The sequence below is a fragment of the Podarcis liolepis genome (assembly GCF_965112155.1).
Source record: "Podarcis liolepis genome assembly, chromosome: 15".
Classification (NCBI taxonomy): Eukaryota; Metazoa; Chordata; class Lepidosauria; order Squamata; family Lacertidae; genus Podarcis; species Podarcis liolepis.
This window is the reverse complement of record NC_139566.1, coordinates 12,224,183-12,245,298: the sequence shown is the minus strand read 5'-3', so window position 1 is coordinate 12,245,298 and position 21,116 is coordinate 12,224,183. Positions and strand designations below refer to the sequence as shown.

At 45.6% G+C, this 21,116-nt stretch overlaps 1 protein-coding gene across 1 annotated transcript; it reads left to right on the top strand.

Annotated features, from left to right (window-relative positions):
- Nucleotides 1-1,438: 1,438 nt before the first annotated feature.
- MPZ (myelin protein zero) lies at nt 1,439-20,305 on the top strand. The gene is made up of 6 exons (XM_083477667.1): nt 1,439-1,774; nt 12,799-12,965; nt 14,486-14,699; nt 15,654-15,789; nt 17,039-17,096; nt 17,705-20,305. Exons 1-6 carry the CDS (start codon nt 1,705-1,707, stop codon nt 17,777-17,779), a joined length of 720 nt encoding a protein of 239 aa, XP_083333793.1. The 5' UTR covers nt 1,439-1,704; the 3' UTR covers nt 17,780-20,305.
- Nucleotides 20,306-21,116: the final 811 nt, after the last annotated feature.

Genomic DNA, 21,116 nt, shown 5'->3' with positions numbered 1-21,116 from the left:
ACCAGTGACATGTGGCCCCGCACAAGGGAATGTGGCCCTCGGGGTGAATAATCCAAACCCTCACTGCTGCTCTCCCCAGCAAACTGGGTTGTAGAATCGGCACCATTCATGGCCTGGCTGCACTGGCTGCCAGTTTCCAGGCCCAGTTCAAAGGGCTGGTTTTGACCTATGTGGCTCAGGTCTCCCAATACCTCAGAGACCGCCCCATCCCATATGAACTGACCTGGACCTCATCACCTGAGGCCCTTTTTTGTGTGCTTCCTCTGTGAGAGGTCTGGAGGGTGACAACATGAGAACGGGCCTTTTCTGTGGTGGCTCCCTGCCTATGCAATCTCTCCTGGGAGGTTTGCCTGGTGCCGTCATTAGACGCCTTTCGGTGTGCAGCAAAAACATTTATTTCAGACCCTCCAAGTGTCCCTATTTTCCCAGGACTGTCCCGTATTTACAGAAGCCATCCCAGTTTCTGTTTTGATAGCGGAATGCCCTGCTTTCCCTTAGGATGTCACTATTTTAATCGGAGAAATGCTGGAGGGGATGTTGTTTTGTGCCAGGCCTTCGGTTTGTAATCGTCTGTGGCCTCTTTGAGTGGGTGGGCATGTTTTAAACTTGTCGTTTAAAAATAGGGTTGTCTTTTTCGTCTGAACGCATGTGCTCATTTGTTTTACACATTGTACAGTGGTACCTCGGGTTACAGATGCTTCAGGTTACAGACTCCGCTAACCCAGAAATAGTACCTCGGGTTCAGAACTTACTTCAGGATGAGAACAGAAATCGCGCAGCAGCGGCGCAGCGGCAGCAGAAGGCCCCATTAGCTAAAGTGGTACCTCAGGTTAAGAACAGTTTCAGGTTAAGAACGGACCTCCAGAACGAATTATAGTGGTACCTCGGGTTAAGAACTTACTTCGTTTTGGAGGTCTGTTTTTAACCTGAAGCACCAACTTAGCTAATGGGGCTTCCTGCTGCTGCCATGGCGCCACGCCGCCAGAGCACGATTTCTGTTCTCATCCTGAAGTCAAGTTCTTAACCCGAGGTATTATTTCTGGCTTAGTGGAGTCTGTAACCTGAAGCGTATGTAACCTGAAGCGTATGTAACCCGAGGTACAACTGTACAGTAAGTTCTTAACCCGAGGTACCAATGTAAGCTGCTTCAGCTAAAAAGGTGACCAATAAATTTAATCCGTATTAAGGAGAATAATAAGAACGACCCGTTGGGAGGCTGAAGAGAGGGATTCAGGCCTTGGACCAGGCTGTTCCACCGCTCTTGCCCTGAGGCCTCATCTCCTCTGGCATTCCTTCTGGAGGCCGTGACATCGCCTACACCTCAGCCGAGAATGCGGCTTGACAATGGCCGCTCTTTTGCCCAGCTATGTCGCCGGAGCGTGTGGAGCAACATTTAACGAGCCAGCGGGCATAAATGCCCCCTTTTCACTTTTGTTCCGCTCTGGCTTGTTCTTCCCCCTTCTTGGCTCCAAAGCACCCCACCCCACCCCACGAAACCGAATGCCAGGCTCCCATTGGCTCGGCGTTTCTGCCGAGACGGCATCCTTCCCGGGCCGGCCAGGTTCTTAAACCAAGGGTGCCACCCTCTGAGGCACCCATCGCCAAGGAACCGCCGTCTCCGCCATCGCCAACTCTTCCCCTCCATGTGGCTGTAGGGATTGTATAGTAACAAAAAAGAAAAAGAAAGAAGAGGGGGGAAAAGCCATGGGGACCCCAGGCAGCTCAGGGAGGGAGAGAGCCCTTCTTCTGCTCACGGTGCTGGTTTCGACAATGGGTAAGTCGGTGTTTCGATGGGAAGGGGTCCTGGGGGTCATCTAGTCTGACCCCAGCAGATCGGTGCAGGGGTGAAGTGTCTCTGGCAGGTGGCCGCCGGACCACTGCTTCTGTACCTCCAGCGAAGGAGCGTTTGCCGCTTTTTAGGAAACATAGGAAGGCGGTTGCCTTATAGCGAGCCAAAACAGTGTTCCATCTAGCTCAGTGCGGTCTGCACTGGCTGGCAGAGTCTTTCCAGGGCAGCAGGCATTGGGACACTCCCAGGGACTGAGCAACGGACAACAAGTCTTTTACATATTTAGAGATATTGGACAGTCCCCTTCAGAACTCCTCTTAATACCCATGGGAAAAGGAGGGAGAAGGTGGTGGTCATCAGGAGAACTCAAATGACGAGGCGTTCAGAGGTAGACTGCTTGTGAGTGAGGAGGCTCCATTTTGCTATCGCAAGGCTCCCGCCCCCTGTGATTGTGATTTAATTTAGTGTGGGCTGCTGGACTTGCGTTCAAATTCCACCATGGCTATTGTGCAGAATATGAACATACGGGCTGCCTTGTCAGTTCACGCAGCTCAGAAATGGGGAGCCTGGGGCTCTGCAGATGTTGTTGGAGTACAACACCCATCATTCCTGACCATCAGCCATGCTTGCTGGGGCTGATGAGAGCTGCTGATAACAACATCTGGATGCTCACAGCTTCTGCACACTAGAACTGTGCTCCCAAGAACAGCCAGCCAGATGTGACCATGGAAGGGCATTGAGGCAATGGGTTTCCCTTCTCCCCCCCCCCCCACATGCTATTCAGAGGTAGACTGCCCCTGATTCTGGAGGTTTCACCATTAGCTATAATTGTTCCTGCTAATTCTGATTCTGTACATGGAGCACCTATTTATCAGGCTAAGTAGATCTGTGTATTCTCTGTGATTTTCTCTAATCCTTTTCATTTATTTTTTTTCTGTTGTTGAAAATGTTTGCGGCACTTGGGGGGGAAATATTTAAGTGATTTTAAGCTTATATTTTTATCTTGATGTAATTGGTAACCAAAACAGTAATGTGTGTAACAGCAAAAGTAATAGGTTTCATCCAATGCTAGTCCTTAGAGTAGACTCATTGAAGTGAACTGACTAACTAAAACTCATTCATTTCAGTGGGGTTGCTCTGAGCAGGACTTAGATACAGCCCAATGATAATAACTAAACCCAACTCAGAGTAGACCCATTGAAATCAATGGCCATGACTAACGTAATTGGTTTTAATAGGTCTAATCTGAGTAGGAACTTAGCTGGATACCAACCAATAATCATAATCATGTCGCAAAGAGTTCCACAAGCGAATTATGTATTATATCTAACCTGAAACTACTGTTCATCTTTTCTTTTTTGGGGGGGGGGAAGGGGGTGGAATCCTGTTCTGGGTGCCCCATATTTATTGTTATTTGTGCCTCATAGTGGTAGTCTATAGTGTGGTTTGATGTGGGCAGCAAAGGTGGGGTGCTGGAGTGATCTAGAGATGATCTCGTTATCTAGGAAAGGAGTTGCCAATAGTGGCTTTCTGGAACCCACCCAGACCTGTGATTTTGGGTCTTCCAGGGATGCCAAAGTTGCAGCCCTGGAAGTCCAGGATGGTGACTCAGTATTAGCATGAGATATAATAATAATAATAATAATAATAATAATAATAATAATAATAATAATAATAATAAATATTTTATTTATATCCTGCCCTCCCCGGCCAAAGTCGGGCTCAGGGTGGCTAACATCAGATATATGACATTAGTATAAAATCAAACAATAATTAAATTACCTCCTAAAACAGGTCAAAATCAAATTAAAGTCTAATTAGATGGCTTTCCGCAGGGTTAGGGTTATATGTTTTGTAACTATTTCTACTTAGAAGCCTAAAATCCCAGGATGCTTTCAGATTACCTGTTCATTGAACAAACACCCTGATTTGTTTTCAGGGTGGATAGACGAGGTGGCATATTCCTGCGTTGCAGTGGGTTGGCCTGGATGACCCTCGTGGTCTCTTCCAATTTTACAATTCTACAATTCTTTGATTTGGCACAGGGACAAAAAATGCCCAAATACCAATCGTTTTCCTTTTTTTAAAACAGCCACAAAGACCTATTGCAGTCGTAACTTAAATTGCTTCCATCTCAACTGAGAGGTGTGTTAGAAGAACAAAGCGATGCATTTTATATTGCTCTGGGACCTCTTTCCATTCTCTTTTGGAAAATCGATAGTGTGTGTGAGAGAGAGTGAGTGCAAGCAAAGCGAGCCATTAGGAAATACCGTACATTGTCCTTTAACTGTCCCCGACCTCCTGACAAGGAGGATGGCCAGACTTCCGTGTCTGACCTGAAGTCTCCAGGGTTGCCTGGCCTCCTTCATGTGGCAGGTGGAGAGACTGAATCTCCAGGTGTTTAATAAGAAAACATGTTTGCGCTGTGCATGCGGCTTGCAAGCTTCAGCCCAGAAGGAGCTGGCTGCAAATTATAGCAGAGACTCTGTTGGGGGGGGGGGTTCTGCCCTCTTTTGCTCCCCTTTCCCAATTAACCTCCGTCTCCAGGGCCAGCCCCTGTGACATCACCAGAAGCCCTCCCTAGGTCTCAGGACTGGACCCTGAAACCACCAGGTACTCCTAACCTGGCAAGTTCAATTTATACGTGATCGTGGCCTCCCATGCTCTCTCGTTTTTCCCCCAGTCTCCAGTTGGATGGAGCTCTAAGAATGCCCCTCTTTTTTTTGCTGCCTGAGCAAGACTTTGCAGGGTGATGAGGGTGTGCAGAAGGCCTCTAGGACTTTTTATTTAATAAAATGCAATATCCTGCCCTTCGGTTCATTGGGAATGTGACTCTCCTACCACCCCAACCCCCAATGTGGTTTACAGTTATGAAAATTTTAAAAATAAGGAAATTAGAAAAACATACGGCACAATGCAGTCAAAACACAGCAGTGGAATCAAGAAACAGAAAATGTGAGAGAGGAGTCATAATCCTGGGAATTGTAGTTTACCCCTCGCAGAGTTTCAATTCCCAGCACCCTTAACAAACTAGTTCCCAGAATTCTTGCATATGTGTGTATGTGCGTGTTTTAAATGTAGGGGGTACGCAGACATTAACAGAAATATAGGAAGCTGGCTTGTCCCTCTCCATTTTGCTCCTTACAGTGGTACCTCAGGTTACATATGCTTCAGGTTACCTACGCTTCAGGTTACAGACTCTGCTAAGCCAGAAATAGTGCTTCAGGTTAAGAACTCTGCTTTAGGATGAGAACAGAAATCGTGCTCCGGCGGCACGGCAGCAGGAGGAGGCCCCATTAGCTAAAGTGGTGCTTCAGGTTAAGAACAGTTTCAGGTTAAGAAGGGACCTCCGGAATGAATTAAGTACTTAACCTGAGGTACCACTGTACCGTCTGCACTGACTGGCAACAGCTTTCATGCAGGGAGTCTGAGGATTGGGACCTCCTCCACGTCAAGCGGTAGCCTTGCCACCCAGCTACATGGCTGTTCCTTCAGAATGGGGATGTGAGAGATCAAGGGGACATAAGAAGCTTGCCTTTTCCCAAGTTGGTTTCTTTCTCCATCTATCCCCATATTGTCTACTCTGACTGGCAGCTGCACTGCAAGGACTCAGGCAGCTGCTTGGCAGGGAAAAAGGTTTGAGAGGGGAAACGCATCAAGCGACAGCACTTCCCGGGAAACAACAGGCTCGATATGGATTTGTGGCAAACGGCATATGTCAGCAGCTTCGGAAGGCTAGGAGTGTGAGTGCGCTGGAAATGGGATTAAGTGGCAATGTGTAGACTGCCTAGAATTAGCATTCTCTGCCTGCCATTGGCTCTGGCGCCACCTACTGTTGGGCTCCCTGTTTTCTGCTCTGAAAGTCCCAAAGGTTAAGTAGCTACCATTGAGGGCATCCAATCTACAATAGCTATTGGTTACAATAGAACACTTTCCCCCCAGTCTAATTTCGAGGTGGGAAGAGGCAGGGAAGGACTCTGGAGGGACCATCTTGGAGGCTGCAGCTATAAGCAGTCCCTGCATTGAGCCAGACAGGAGGGGTCTTAGGCTGGTCTCCAAAATTCCATGTCCTGAGTTCTGATTGTGTTGCTGGATGTAAAGATCAGGTTGCATAATGGCAGACTTTCCCTTGACTCCCAGCTTGGAAGAAATGTGGGATATAAAGACTAACAACAACTGGGAAATAATTATCTGCTTACATATAGATTGCATAGTTCTGCAAACTTAATTACATTTTATTGTTATTTCGTTATAGTTGTTTTCCTCGGCTTTCTTTAGTTTTTTATGTATTTTCCCCCCTTTTCATTTTCCCCCTCTTTTGTTTTTCTTTTCCTTATTCACTTTCACTCACTGTAAAAATTTCAATAAAAATTTCAGGTAGGTAGACATATATAGGATGGTGCTGTTACCCATTCTACAAAGAAACATAAAATACCTCCTTTTTCAGATTGCACATGGCTGTTGACACCCTGCCCATATAAAGCACGTGACTTCCCCCAAAGAATCCTGGGAACTGAAATTTAGCTTTTACAGAGCTACAGTTCCCAGCAGCCTTAGCAAACCACAGTTTCCAGGACACTTTGTCAGAAAGACATGTGCTTTAAATTGACATAGCGCCCCCCCCAGTAGGAAAGTGTGTCTTGGGCCACAGGTATACTAGTTTCCATCTAGTATATGCCATGTAACAGTTTTGGACTACTGTATTTTCCATATCCCCTGTACAGGGTGAGAAATCTGCAAATGTCTCCACTAGCAACTTTAAAAATATAGTAGTTAAGATGCACTAGACAATTTTGTAAAGTTCATCTTTCCTTACCAAGGAGAAATACCGGTAAGAATGTTAATACCTGAGGGAGGGAGTGTATTTATTTAATATATTTCTGTTCTGCACCTTCTGCATAAGTTTCCCAAGACAATAAGAACATGAGAACATAGTGCGTGGGTGTGTCATTGTACGAACTGTGCATTTAAAGGACATTTAAAGGACACTTCTCCTGACAAAGAACCCTGGGAATCGCAGTTTGTTAAGGATGCTGGGAATTGTAGTTCTGTGAGGGGTAAACTACAGTACCCAAGAAGCTTTGAGTGGCGGCGCTTTTATTCATAGCAGTACCGTGGTACCTTGGGTTAAGTACTTAATTTGTTCCGGAGGTCCATACTTAACCTGAAACTGTTCTTAACCTGAAGCACCACTTTATCTAATGGGGCTTCCTGCTGCTGCCACACTGCCGGAGCACGACTTCTGTTCTCATTCTGAAGCAAAGTTCTTAACCTGAAGCACTATTTCTGAGTTAGCGGAGTCTGTAACCTGAAGCATATGTAACCCGAGGTACCACTGTATCGGAAAAGTTAAAGCACTGTCTAAAGGCAGAGAGAAAAGAGACTGACCCATAAGACTTTGAGGCTCTCTGCTGGTCATTCTAACCCATTTGATGAATGAATCTTACAAATCGCATATCCCAAAACGTTATGAACATAAGCAGAGCCTGGTGGATCAGACCCATGGCCCAACAAGTCCAGCATCCTGATTTCACAGTGACCAACCAGATGCCTGTGGGAAACTCGCAGGCAGGACCCGAGCGCAAGAGCAACTCTCCCCTCCTGTAGTTCAGCAATTCAGAAGCATTGCTGCCTCCAACTGTGGAAGCAGCAACTGTGCAAGAAGGTAAAAGGTAAAGGACCCCTGGACGTTTAAGTCCCGTCAAAGGCGACTATGGGGTTGTGGCGCTCATTTCGCTTTCAGGCCGAGGCATCTGGCGTTTGTCCACAGACAGCTTTCCGGGTCATGTGGCCAGCATGACTAAACCGCTTCTGGTGCAACGGGACACCGTGACGGAAGCCAGAGCGCATGGAAACGCCGTTTACCTTCCCGCCAGAGCGGTACCTATTTACAGTGGTACCTCGCAAGACGAAAAGAATCCGTTCTGTGATTCTCTTCGTCTAGCGGTTTTTTCGTCTTGCGAAGCAAGCCCATTGACGGATTAGCAGATTAGCGCTATTAGCGGCTTTTAGCGGCTTATCTGCTGATCGGATCAGCTGTTAAGCGGCTTAGCAGCTTAGAAAAAGGGGGGGGAAAGGAAAAAAACCAGCAGGAACTCGCAAGACATTGTCCGTCTTGCGAAGCAAGCCCATAGGAAATTCGTTTTGCGAAGCACCTCCAAAACGGAAAACTCTTTCGTCTAGCGAGTTTTCCGTCTTGCGAGGCATTCGTCTTGTGGGGCACCACTGTATGTACTTGCACTTTGTCATGCTTTTGAACTGCTAGGTTGGCAGGAGCTGGGACAGAGTAACAAGAAATGCATAATGCAACTGTGGAACTGTGCATTATGCATTTCTGTGGAAATACTGGGAACCTGCTCCTCAATTTACCTACTAATACCATGCAAGTTTCAATTTCTACCCTAGCCCTTTTGCATGTTTTGCTTTTTTCTTCTTTAGTGGATATGCTTCATACAACTTTTGTATTTATTTATTTACGTACTTACTTACTTACTATATGGAAACACTAGATATGGCTAGCTTCTGCTTTTGCAATCCCATTCTGTTAAAAAGCCGTAAAAAATAAATTGGGAAATAAAGCTTATTTGGGAGGGAGGTGGGTATGCTTTCAATGTATGGTGTGTATGCAGCCCAGGACTATTTTGGAGAAATACCCTTATCTTTCTAGATTCAGTATTCTAAGCATAGCAATTACAGGTTTCTTAATGATACCATCTGGGATGTGCCAATTGAGACATGTTGTGCAAATAATTTCAAAATGTAGAATTAGGGGCTTTAATTCACTTTACTTCTTGTTGGTTTTTTTACAGTGAGAATTTATTGTGCATTTTAAAGCAAGGCCATTTGGAAAGGTACCACAACAATCCAAACAAGTTTCCACCAAAATTATAGTTGCTGAGTCATTAAGCTTTGCCAAATTTATGGGTTCCCCAGCCCATGCCAGTTTAATGCAGTATTTGTAAAGAGACAGAGTTTTATGGCCCGTACCCAATGAAATTTGGAGTCAGCCATTTCCAGCTTGGTTTTAGGAAATAAGCAACCACGTTTTCCTCGCATACAAGTAGCAGGAAAGTTTTGCTTTTAGTAAAATCCTGAGCAGCAGTAAGCTCAGTACAAAGGAAGGTACAGTTGTACCTTGGCTCTCAAATTTAATCCATTCCGGGAGTCCATTCGACTCCCAAAACGGTTCAAGGCCTGGCTTCCGGAAGCTGCGTCGGACATTTGGCTTCCAAAAAAATCTGCAAACCAGAACACTCACTTCCAGGTTTACAACGTTCGGGAGCTGATTTGTTCGACAACTAAGGTGTTCAACCACCAAGGTACCACTGTATTTCTCTACACAGTGTAAGGTAAAGGTAAAGGGACCCCTGACCACTAGGTCCAGTCGTGGCCGACTCTTGGGTTGCGGCACTCATCTCGCTTTATTAGTCATCTGGCCAGCATGACTAAGCCGCTTCTGGTGAACCAGAGCAGCGCACGGAAACACCGTTTACCTTCCTGCCAGAGCAGTACCTATTTATCTACTTGCACTTTGATGTGCTTTCAAACTGCTAGGTTAGCAGGAGCAGGGACCGAGCAACGGGAGCTCACCCCGTTGCGGGGATTCAAACCGCCGACCTTCTGATCGGCAAGTCCTAGGCTCTGTGGTTTAACCCACAGCGCCACCTGCATCCCTTACACAGTGTAAAGTTAACCCCAAATTACAGGCCTCCAAGGAAATTGCAGCAAACACACAAGCTGTGTACAGTGGTCTGCTAGGCTCTCTTGATAATTATTTCTATGCTGCCTGCCTGGGACTGCAAAAACAAAACAGAACACAAAACCCACCAGGAAGCCTGTCAGGCCATAATACTTGAGGCTGACAGCCTGTGTTTGGTTTGGTGTGTTGCAAGGATGGCTCCACGACCAGGTGGAGTCAGATGGCCACCTCAGGAAGTAAGTAAGAATTTCCTGAATTTCCCCAACTGCCCTGAGGGGGTGGCAGGTCTGGTGGAAAACATTGTGCCACCACCTCTGTCAAAACATAGGCTCTTCTGGACGACCTGTCCATCGAGCATCTGTCCTGAGTTGTTTGTGGGGGATGTTGTGCCAAAAACAAGTGTTGTCCCGCCTTTTCCTGCTCACTTTCCTTATGGCAGAAAGTCCAATTTCTTAGGGAAGCAAGTCAGCGGCGCAAGGCCTGCCAGTCAACGATAACTGCGTGACTTGAACTTGCTGGTCTGTGATTGAAATCCCACTCCTAAAATAGCGACAGTCAGAAAGTGCCCTAAGATTGAACTCCCCTTCCAGCCAGGATCAGTACATGGAAAGAGAGAGAGAGGAGCCATCTCGCCCCTTTGCCTCAGGCAGCAAAATGTCTTGGCCCAAATCGGATGCGTTCGCACAATATGCAGGCCTGTTTTATTGGCCATGCGGGAGAGAAGAAAAAGAACGGGGACAAAATCTCCTGGCTCAGGGAAATTGCCCGACATGTTGGAATTTGTACCCGGGGGTGGAACGACAAAAAGACGGGATTGTGTGGCGTACAATGCCCTCTTTGATTCCAAATGTCGCCCTGGAGGCTTCTGGGTAGATCAGCAATGTTCCCCAGCCCCTTTCAGTGGCGATGGTGGACCACAGCAAGGTTCTGCAGAAGGAACCTCCTACACTACAGATGGATGGGCGAGGGGGTGTGGAGACAGGAACAAAGTCTTACAGAGAGCGGTCACACTGGGCCAGTCTCATGAGTCAGAGCCTTGCATATTCTACCTTCCAAACAAGGGAGCTGTGTACACCTCCACTACCCCACGTAGGTCTGCCTCTCACACTCCAGGCCAAAGGAAGCATATGACATGCCTGGGCATCTCTCCAGGTCACCTTTTTTTAAAAAAAGTGATTTAAGAGGGCCGGTCCTACCATTAGGGAGAGTGAACTCACTGGTGACGGCTGATTTCGAATGTCATGAAAAGATGGCAAAATATTAGTGGGTATTGTATTCATTATTATTGGTGTGTGGTTGTTGTTTTTTACTGCCAGGGTGGGGGACAAGTCCCTTACTGGCTCTGATACAAAAATAATTTGACTGGTCTTGGGTAGAAAATGACTTTCCTTACAGGAAGGGAAAATATCAGTTGCTAGGAAAAGTTTTGATGAAACCAGGCTCTCTCTGTCCTCACATCTGCACCACACATTTAAACCACACAACTGCAGTTTGTCAAGGAATCACTCACTCTGAAATATAGCTATAATGGAGAAAAGTATGCATAACTTGAGATTTCAACCCCAGACAACTTTTATATGCTTTGGCATTCTTTTATGGCATTCTATATAGCGAAACCCCAGAGTCGGCCACAACTGGACCTAATAGTCAGGGGTCCCTTTACCTTTTATATAGCGAAACACAAACAACACAACCCACAAGCCTGGCAAATCTGGAGCAACACTTGATAATCATAAAGGTAAAGGTAAAGATTGATAATCATATCAATCATATGATTGATAATCATATGATCAATCCATCATAGGATTGATAATCATAGAGCTGCCATATGTCAAAAAGTAAAAAAGTAAGATTCAGGACAAGCCGCTGCCTTCTGGAAATTCTCCCCGGACATCACTTCTGACTTTGAAATCCCAGTAATGTCCAGGAAAATCTGGTTATATGGCAGCTCTAATAATCTGATAACGCTGATAGTCTTTACTTGGACCTTAACCCATATGCTACTACACTCAGTCTATGTACGTATTTTATAGTTTTGTTTTTTATTTTACTTTTACTCTGTTCTTATAATTGTTCTCGTTGCTTTATATAGTTGTACAACAGGGTTTTGTTTTGTTTTTGCTCAATGAATGAGTAGAGGACCACAGTCAAAGATATTCAAGAATGTTTTCAGAAATATAAATTAACTTACTCTTTAATTTGTTATTTAGCTGGCAGTGAAGTTCCCTGGTTGTTTAATTTAATTTATATTTATTTAAAGCATTTTTATATTGCTCTTAAGGCCAAAACAAAGGATCTCAGTGTGTTTTAAACAGCTATGTCTCCTGCCCTTTCCACCTAAAAATCTACGGCATGAAAGGAAGATAATACAGTGGTACTTCGGGTTACATACGCTTCAGGTTACATAAGCTTCAGGTTACAGACTTTGCTAACCCAGAAATAATACCTCGGGTTAAGAACTTTGCTTCAGGATGAGAACAGAAATTGTGCTCCGGCGGTGCGGCGGCAGCAGGAGGCCCCATTAGCTAAAGAGGTGCTTCAGGTTAAGAACGGTTTCAGGTTAAGAACGGACCTCCGGAACGAATTAAGTACTTAACCCGAGGTACCACTGTAGTCTATTCTCTCAGCTACCATCATCCCTGACCCTTGGCTATGCTTGCTAGGACTGTAAGGAGTTGTACTTCAGCAACACCTGGATGGCCAAATGTTCCCCATACCTAGTGTGTACATAGCTAATAATAATAATAATAATAATAATAATAATAATAATTACCTGTGGTGTAGTGGTTAAGAGCGGTAGTCACGTAATCTGGGAAACCGGGTTTGTGTCTCCGCTCCTCCACATGCAGCTGCTGGGTGACCTTGGGCCAGTCACACTTCTGTGAAGTCTCTCAGCCCCACTCACCTCACAGAGTGTTTTTTGTGGGGGAGGAAGGGAAAGGAGAATGTGAGCCGCTTTGAGACTCCTGAAGGGGAGTGAAAGGCGGGATATCAAATCCAAACTCTTCTTCTTCTTCTTCTTCTTCTTCTTCTTCTTCTTCTTCTTCTTCTTCTTCTTCTTCTTCTTCAGGTCCCAGGGTGGGTTACAAAATGAAAACACAATTAAAAATAATTTAAAACAACTAAAACACTTAGCTGAAATGAAGAGGAGAGGCTCCCAAAGCAGCTTACAAATGTCAGTGGTAAAGCAGTCCCTGCCATTGTGTTTACAATCTAAAAGACATGGCACAAAAGGAAAAAGGGGTGGGAAGGGAGGACTAATGACGGGGGAAGCACACAATACATGTCTCTCATTTTCTCTCCTTTGCAGTGCTAACTCCAACTTTGGCCATCCACGTTTACACAGACCGAGAAGTCCATGGCACGGTGGGCTCCAAAGTTACGCTTTCCTGCTCCTTTTGGTCTAGGGAATGGATCTCTGATGACATCTCCATCACTTGGCATTTTCAGCCAGAAAATGGCAGAGACTCTGTTTCGGTAAGCATTTGAAGCATTTATCTAGAGCATTTTTAGCTCATTCATTTTGCTCTTCAGTTTAAGAGGGAGAAGCCCCCTGGAACAGCATGCAAATATCAGTGATAGCTTAAAAATGGAAACGGACAAATCTGGTAAGGATCCAAGAAGGAATACAACACAACAATCAATTGGGAGAGAGAGAGAGAGAGAGAGAGAGAGAGAGAGAGAGAGAGAAGTGCCTTTTTATTAATTATTGTTGCAACAAAGTACAAGATAATGTTGTCCTATACATTTTGTTAGGGACTTTAAGAGAGAAGCTCTTTTCCCTTATGCCTTTTGATTATATATACAATATACTCAACAAATTAGATTATTACGGCATTATATACATGCATATATTCCCATGTTGTGCATTGCTGAACATTTCCAATAAAAATAAAAGGTGGGGAAGGGAGAACCAAAATATTGGTGTAAGACTGTCACTGCCCATAGATCTACGAAGAAAAAGGGAATGAGAAGGAGGAGGGGAAAAGAGCAAATCCAGGCACTAAATCCTAAATACAGAATTATTGTAATGGCCAGATGGAATAGGAAGATGAAGAAGAGGAGCTAAACATTTGTGGTCTGACAGGGGCCCTGAAATCCCATCTTCCTCTCCCTCCTGTGTCATCATGTTTAGAGATGAGCAAAGCTCTCTTTTTCAGTTTTTCTGTTTCTTATTTTCCCACTCTTAACATACACGCTTGTCCACAATTTCCCCAGCACATTTTTGCACTGCAATTTTCATTAATATATTGCAATTTTTTGTATGTTAGGTTTACCAGTACTGCATCTTATGCACAATTTACTGTTCTTCTTATTAATGTTATGAATTGCTTCCAATGAAGCACCCTGATGCAATTTATGACATGTAGTTTGCCATGGGTGCTGAGAGTAGCCATCAAGCGTCCCTTATTTGGCGGGACAGTCCCTTATCCCAGTGCCATGTTCCGCTGCTGTCCCTTATTGATGATGTCCCTTAAATAAGCTACTGAAGGTAGTGGGGCCCTTTCTATGTCCAGCTGTCCTTTGTCAATAACAAATTGTTGCTGTTTTTTTGTGTTGAATATGTGCTATATGGTAATTTATGGACCTAATAAGTATCTAAAGCCATTTGCACGCAACAAAATATGTATTTTATCAAAGTAATTGTTGATCCCTTATTTTTGAGGCTGCTGGTCCCTTATTTTCAAATCTGTAAATTGACAGCTATAAGACACCCCCCCTCACAGAGCTACAGTTCCCAGCACCCTTAAAAAAATGACAGTTCCCGGGATTCTTTTGGAGGTGGGGAGCCATAACTGTTAAAGCAGCATCAGAGCGTTTTAAATATATGCTGTAGCTATGATCTAACTGGCAGGGCTCCAAGCTTCAGGAGTCCTTCCCAGCCTTACCTGGAGAGCTGGGACCTTCCGAATGCAAAGCAGCCATTCTATCACTGAGCTGCATCTGTTACTCAAGGGCACATCCACACCTCCTGACTGTATCTCATCCCACCTTAGATATTCCACTATGCCAAAGGCCAACCTTACATAGATGACATTGGACGCTTCAAGGAGCGCATTGAGTGGATTGGCAACCCTCGCTGGAAAGATGGTTCCATCGTCATCCATAACCTGGATTACATAGACAACGGCACCTATACATGTGATGTCAAGAACCCCCCTGACATCGTGGGGAAGTCGTCTCAGGTCTTGCTCTACGTCTTTGAAAATGGTAAGCTTTCCCTTCCAGGTGAAAGGTCTGCTCATATTGGCATGCAGAGCACAGCTTGTGAATCTGGTTAAGAGAGCAGACTTTACCTGCTGCGCTCACACACAGATGCTTGTAGGGTAAGAAAACAACACAGCTGCTTATGATAAGAAGTACAAAGCTTCTTATTAAAGCTTGGATAGAAAAGTTTCTAGTTCCAAAATGACTAATCTAGAGAATGCAAGGGCAACCATGCTTGCCTGTTCTCTCTCAGATGGTAGATCCAAGGTGACCCCGTCATCTTTAAGTCCGAGAGAAGTGTGAGGAGGAAGACGTTGTAAGCAGGATGCAAGCTAAGAGGCACCAGTCGTAGCTGGACTACAACTCCCATAATTCCTTACCATGGTGGCTGGGGCTGATGGGCGTTGGAGTACTGCAACATAAGTTCCCCACTTTTAAGTTAGGAGGTGGCCCAGGGTTGGGATAGCGTTAGGGGGCATCCAGGAGAGATATGAATGCATATAAAAGAGTCTGAATACTTGCTAAGGAATTAAAACACAGTATATGAAGTCAGAGTCTTATAACTAGAGTTATAAGAACACCACATGGATGCTAGGAATTGAACCTGCAAAGCAGATGCAAAAGCCCTTCTCCTCAGCAGCTTAGGCAGCAGCAGAAACTTAAGCAAAGACCTTATGCTAAAGACACATTGCTCTGTCTGAAAAGAAAACCCTGCGGCCAGGGCTTTATAGGGCCTGGAGGACAGCGATTGGCTCTTGTGAGGTCAGCTGACTGATGACTCAGGTGACCCCTAGAGAACCAAAGAACTCAGCCCAAGAGAGGCCAGGAGGACCAGGTTTGGCCCCGGTGTTTGGAGGCTCCTTATCCCAGGTGCAGGTGGTGCTTGTGGGCTGGAAGCTCCTGTGCAAGGTCTTTTTAATTTTTAACAGCAAAGTTCTCCCTTCTTCTGCTTTGTAGTACCTACCAGGTATGGTGTTGTGTTGGGAGCTGTCATTGGAGGTGTTCTGCTCGTGGTCTTTGTTGTGTTGGTGATCGCCTATCTCATCCGGTATTGCTGGCTGAGGAGACAAGCCACTCTGCAGCGGAGACTCAGGTGAAGCGCCCAGGAGGATGGACACGTCATAGAAGGGCAGAAACCATGAGTGTCGCCCTAGCTGCTATATACACACACTCCTTACTTGTTAGATTTTTAAGGGCATGGAGAATGCTTCGTTCCCTACACTACAGTGTCAGGAGCTGTAGTCACAGGGATCTATGACATTTGCTACGCCCATTTATTTAAATACTTATAGAGCGCATTATAAAATATTGTGAGGCAGTAGGCAACCTAGAAGCACATAATGCTACAGTAAAAACAATTTTAAAAGTGAAACATCACAGGGAAATCTGGTTGGCAGAGAATCTCAGGTTCAAAAGTCCTGTCCAAATAGTACAGTTTCCAGAAGATATCTGAGAGAGAGGAGGGATGACTCCTGAACAAATTTCTATTGGCAAGGAGTTCCACAGGGCAAGGTCTGCCACACTAAAGTCTTGGGATGGGCGGGGTATAAATAATAAATTATTATTATTATTATTGTTATTATTATTATTATTATTATTATTAGCCATTGGTAAAGGCCAGCCGAACCTCAGGGGCATGGGGGACGGCCAAAATTGCCCTCAGGGCAAGACCTCAGCAGTTGAGATTGAGAGCAGCTGTGTGCCCTCATTCATAGAGGAAGTCTGGCACATGTCCATTCTAAACATGAAGTCTGATGCTGCCCATCAACCCTTGAGCAGCAAACTGAGCAAGCAGACAAGCACACAAGTCACCTGAGCCACATTTGCACCATACATTTAAATCACTATAAGACCACTTAAACAGTCATGGCTTCCCTCTCAAAATCCTGAGAGCTTTTAGGACCCTTGCAGAGATACAATTCCCAGAATGGTTTAACAATCGTTCCCTCTTACCATGGAACTATGGGAATTCTATATCTGCAGGGGGAATAAGGGGTCTGCTAACAACTCCCTTAATGAACTACAGCTCCCAGAATTCTTTGGGGGAAGCCATGAATGTTAGAAGTGGTGTCATAGCACTTTATATGTTTGGTGTGAATGTGGCCCTGATCACACAGGCTTGCGCCTTTCCGGGGAGATGTATTTCTAATTAGATAACATTAATTATTTCTAAAGCTGCATCTGTGCATATAAATAAGCATGTGAAAATTTTAGGCAAACCTGTATTCTCCTTTTTTCCCTTTGGCAACGTGTAGCCCTTTCCTTGCTTGCACAGAAACATATCCAATGTGAGGGACCATTCATGCAGTCCATGACTTGTTTCTGTTTCCATTTCATTTCAGCGCTATGGAGAAAGGGAAGTTGAGGCTGGGCAAGGATTCTTCAAAAAGAGGCCGTCAGGTGAGTGGGGGGGGGGAGGAAATGTGTCTGGGGGGGAGTGGGAGGGATAATATATTATGCTGGTTTAAGAAACCTGTGCCACAACCACACCAAACATTTAAAGGGCATGGCTTCCTCAAAACAATCCTGGGAACCTTAGTTTGTTAAGGGTGCTGGGAATTGTAGTTCCAAGAGGGGTAAGCTACAGTTCACAGGTTTTTTGTGGGAAACCATGTGCTTTAAATATATGTTTCAATGTAACACGAATGATAAGAATGTAAGACCTTCATGGATCAGGCCAGTGGCCCATTGAGTCCAGCATCCTGTTCTCACAGTGGCCAGCCAGATACCTGAAGGAAACTCAAAAACAAGAACTATCTCCTGCCCTGTGGCTTCCACCTGCAGAAGTATTACTGCCTCTGACAGTGGATGCAGAGCATAGCGCTCTTGGCTAGTAGCCACTGATATCCTCCAGCTGGTTGGCTTCTCAAAGGCACCCGGCCTCTGCGGAAAACGATGCAGGGCTAGACAAGCAGGCCCACATTTTTTGGCTTCCTTTTTGGTGACAAGACTCTCTTTTCCCTCCCTGTTTCCCCTCTCCTCCTGAATTCTTCCCTTTGCTCCTGTAGCAGCCCGTCCTGTACGCCATGCTGGACCACAGCCGCCTCACCAAGTCGGCAAGCGATAAGAGGTCCAAGAAATAGCGGTTAGCCGGCAGGGAAGGTACCCAGAAGAAGGTGGGCGAGAAGAAGGTCGTCATGACCATCGAGATGGAACTGAAGAGGGACCAACTCGAGGCCGGAGGCCTCAAGCCCGCCGTCAAGTCCCCAAGCAAGAACAGCCTCAAAAACGCCCTCATGAACATCATCAAAAGCGATTCGGAAAAGTGATTGGATACTGAAAAGGTGGCGATGATCCCAGCCCTCCGTCCTGAGGAGAGAGGCCTGGGATAGTCTCCCCTACATCCAACCCTCTTGGTTTTGTATCCCGCCATGTTCTTACACACTTCATTATAGCCCATCTAGTCCGGGGCTGATGGGATTTGGGCATATTCCTGCCCAGTCTCTGTCCCTATTAAGATACTGATGGAGAGCCTTTCGCATCATATATGTATATCCAAAGCATAGGGAATTTGCACCCACCTAAGTGACTTAACATTATTAATAACTCCTAGGACGTTGTGTGCACATTAAAACCATGAGGCAAACTGAGGCAGGGTAATCCTAGGGAACAAACTATGCCCCCTCCCCATTATGAGGTGCCTCTTCTTCTCTTTTAAGTCTAGAAACAGGCTGATTCAGCATCTTGGAACACCATCACACCCATGCTTTGCTACTCAGAGTAGACCCACTGAAATTAATGACCCTGGATAAGTTAGGTTCATTCATTCCAACAGATTTACTCTGAGTTGAATACCATGCAGATACTTTTTTTTCTGAGGCACAGGCGACTCCTGAGTGACCCAGTCTCGCCACTGTCAACTTCAAGACCTCCATGCGAAAGCTGTAGATAGACAACAGACCGGGCTTATTTTCTGGTTTTCTAATGGGAACCTGGCCTTCTGGTTAGGGTGAACCTTCACCCTGAACTACAGAGCTCCACCTCCCATCAGTCACTAGGCCCGATACGATGCCTTGAGGCCTGGATAGACAGGTGTCCTCCTACTTCTAGTTTTCCTCAAAATCCCCCCAAACATTGGCAAGAAAGACATGCAACCTCCCCAGACAGGGGTACCTTCTACTGCCCAAACGGCTGTGACACAACCCTCTTCCGCTCGGTGTTTTTCGAGCACAGGTGTATTTTTTTTCCTATTCCCCACCCCCTTTTAATCCAAGGATCAAATATATATATATATACACACGTGTCTCTGAGATTCAGAAGGATGGTTTAACCCCCACCCCAATTGCAGGTCACCCAACCCCACCATTGTCTGTTTACTTCAGCCCCTGTGTGGCTGCATATAGGTGAAAATGCTAATTTTCCGGAAGGCAAGATAGTATTTTGCTGGTGCTCCATCTCTGCCTAACCTTCAAGCTCTCTTTTGCCCCAATTTTTTGGGGGGGCAAAAAAGCAAAAGCACACCACAGGGGGTTATCAACGGAATAAGGCACAATGCATTTGCCACAGAATTTCGCTTTAGACACAGTCAAGGGCTCCTACTATGAGCGAAGCATCTGAGGAATTTCTGGAGAAGTGAGAAAAACAAAGCACCCCCGAATTTCCTCAGGGAGGGGGTTTCGCCCATCTTCAGGTTGTCCCCAGATTTTGCCCAAAGCTGAATTCTAGGCAAAGGGTGAAGGTTTGAGGGAGGGGGGGAAAACGATGAGGGGTTTTGATAAGAAAAATGCCTCAGGCGGATTCCCATGCATCCTTATGCCGAATCCCCTGCCTTTCATCATTGATATTCTGGTTCATTCTGCATCTTCACTAATCCCCTTGAGGGGAATTAAGCCATCCTGAAAACAAGCCTTCTCAACAGTGGTTCAACCTTACAGTGTGATCCCCAACCCACAGGAAGGTTGTTATTAGTTATTATTAACCACTGATATATTTCTGTTAGTCTCTCTTTCCTCTTCTCTTTCCCCGGTGACCGAACGCCACATGACGTCACACGGTTAATACCTCTTCATATTGAGGCCTCAGTCTTTCACCTTCTATGTCCTCATTTCTTTTTTAGGATGTGTCCTCCTCTGTTTTCAGATTAACTCTTGTTACCCATGACAACACGCTCCGTAACTTAGTAGGCCCAATGGCCACCAAGTGAACAACAACAGCAGAAAAGATCTGGAGGCCAATCGTTCTGCTAGGCCAGGAAAACGCCATACCAAACTCGTACTTGCATTTGGACATATTATTGCGTCCTCTGCTATATCATATATGCACACTTTCCCCCCACAATGCTTCAGAATCTTCCTTTTCAGTTGTGAGCAAGGAATCTAGCAACACTGGCGTGTGGTAGGGCCTAGCAAATAGATTCGTCTCCATAGATATGTATATAGCCAACCACAAACACACACATACTTTCTGCGTAGCAGTCAACCACCTTTGTGTTTTGGTTTTCTTGTTTTCAAATGTTATGTAAAATGGTGTATTTCATTTCCTTTTTTGGGGGGTTAGTGGGGCTTTCTCAACTTTGTGTACATTCTCTCAAAATCAGCAGCAACAACCAAAAACGATACATGACACAATTAAAAAAAAAGAAGGGAAGTTAATAAAAAGACTGACATTTCTATACAGAGATGGTCTCCTTTCTGTTCTAGGATCCATATCAGCAGCGGAAATGTGTTTAAAGCAGGACTTGACCACAATAACAACTCTCCCTGCTTGCATTTCAGGGATATTCAGAGGCACATTGCTACCTCTGACAGTGGAGGGAGGATATAGCTATTGCGGCAAGTGTTATGCTCCATGAATTTGTTTATTCCCCCTGTTTTAAAGCCCTCTAATCTGACGGCCACCACTCTATTTTCTGGGAGCCAGTTTCATAGTTCAACTATGCATTGTGTTCCTTTTGTCTGTCCTGAATCTTTCAACATTCAGCTCCATTGGTTTTGGCCCAGAGTTCTGGTTTTATGAGAGATGAGTCCCAGTATTAAAGGCAGCAGCTAGCAAGCAGGCTTGAGCCTTGCTCCTCGCCACCCTTAATTGCTCATCCAATTAGCTCAAACTAGTTAGTTAACACAGGACGCGGGTGGTGCTGTGGGTAAAACCTCAGCGCCTAGGACTTGCCGATCGCATGGTCGGCGGTTCGAATCCCCGCAGCAGGGTGCGCTCCTGTTGCTCGGTCCCAGCGCCTGCCAACCTAGCAGTTCGAAAGCACCCTTAAGTGCAAGTAGATAAATAGGTACCGCTTTATAGCGGGAAGGTAAACGGCGTTCCGTGTGCTGCTCTGGTGCCGGTTCACCGGAGCAGCTTCGTCACGCTGGCCACGTGACCCGGAAGTGTCTGTGGACAGCGTTGGCCCCCGGCCTCTTAAGTGAGATGGGCGCACAACCCTAGAGTCTGTCAAGACTGGCCCGTACGGGCAGGGGTACCTTTACC

Coding starts and splice junctions, on each gene's coding strand:
- MPZ (XM_083477667.1), top strand. CDS start 1,705: ATGGGGACCCCAGGCAGCTCAGGGAGGGAGAGAGCCCTTCTTCTGCTC. Junction 14,700..15,653: donor GCTCTACGTCTTTGAAAATG/GTAAGCTTTCCC, acceptor TCTGCTTTGTAG/TACCTACCAGGTATGGTGTT. Junction 15,790..17,038: donor ACTCTGCAGCGGAGACTCAG/GTGAAGCGCCCA, acceptor ATTTCATTTCAG/CGCTATGGAGAAAGGGAAGT.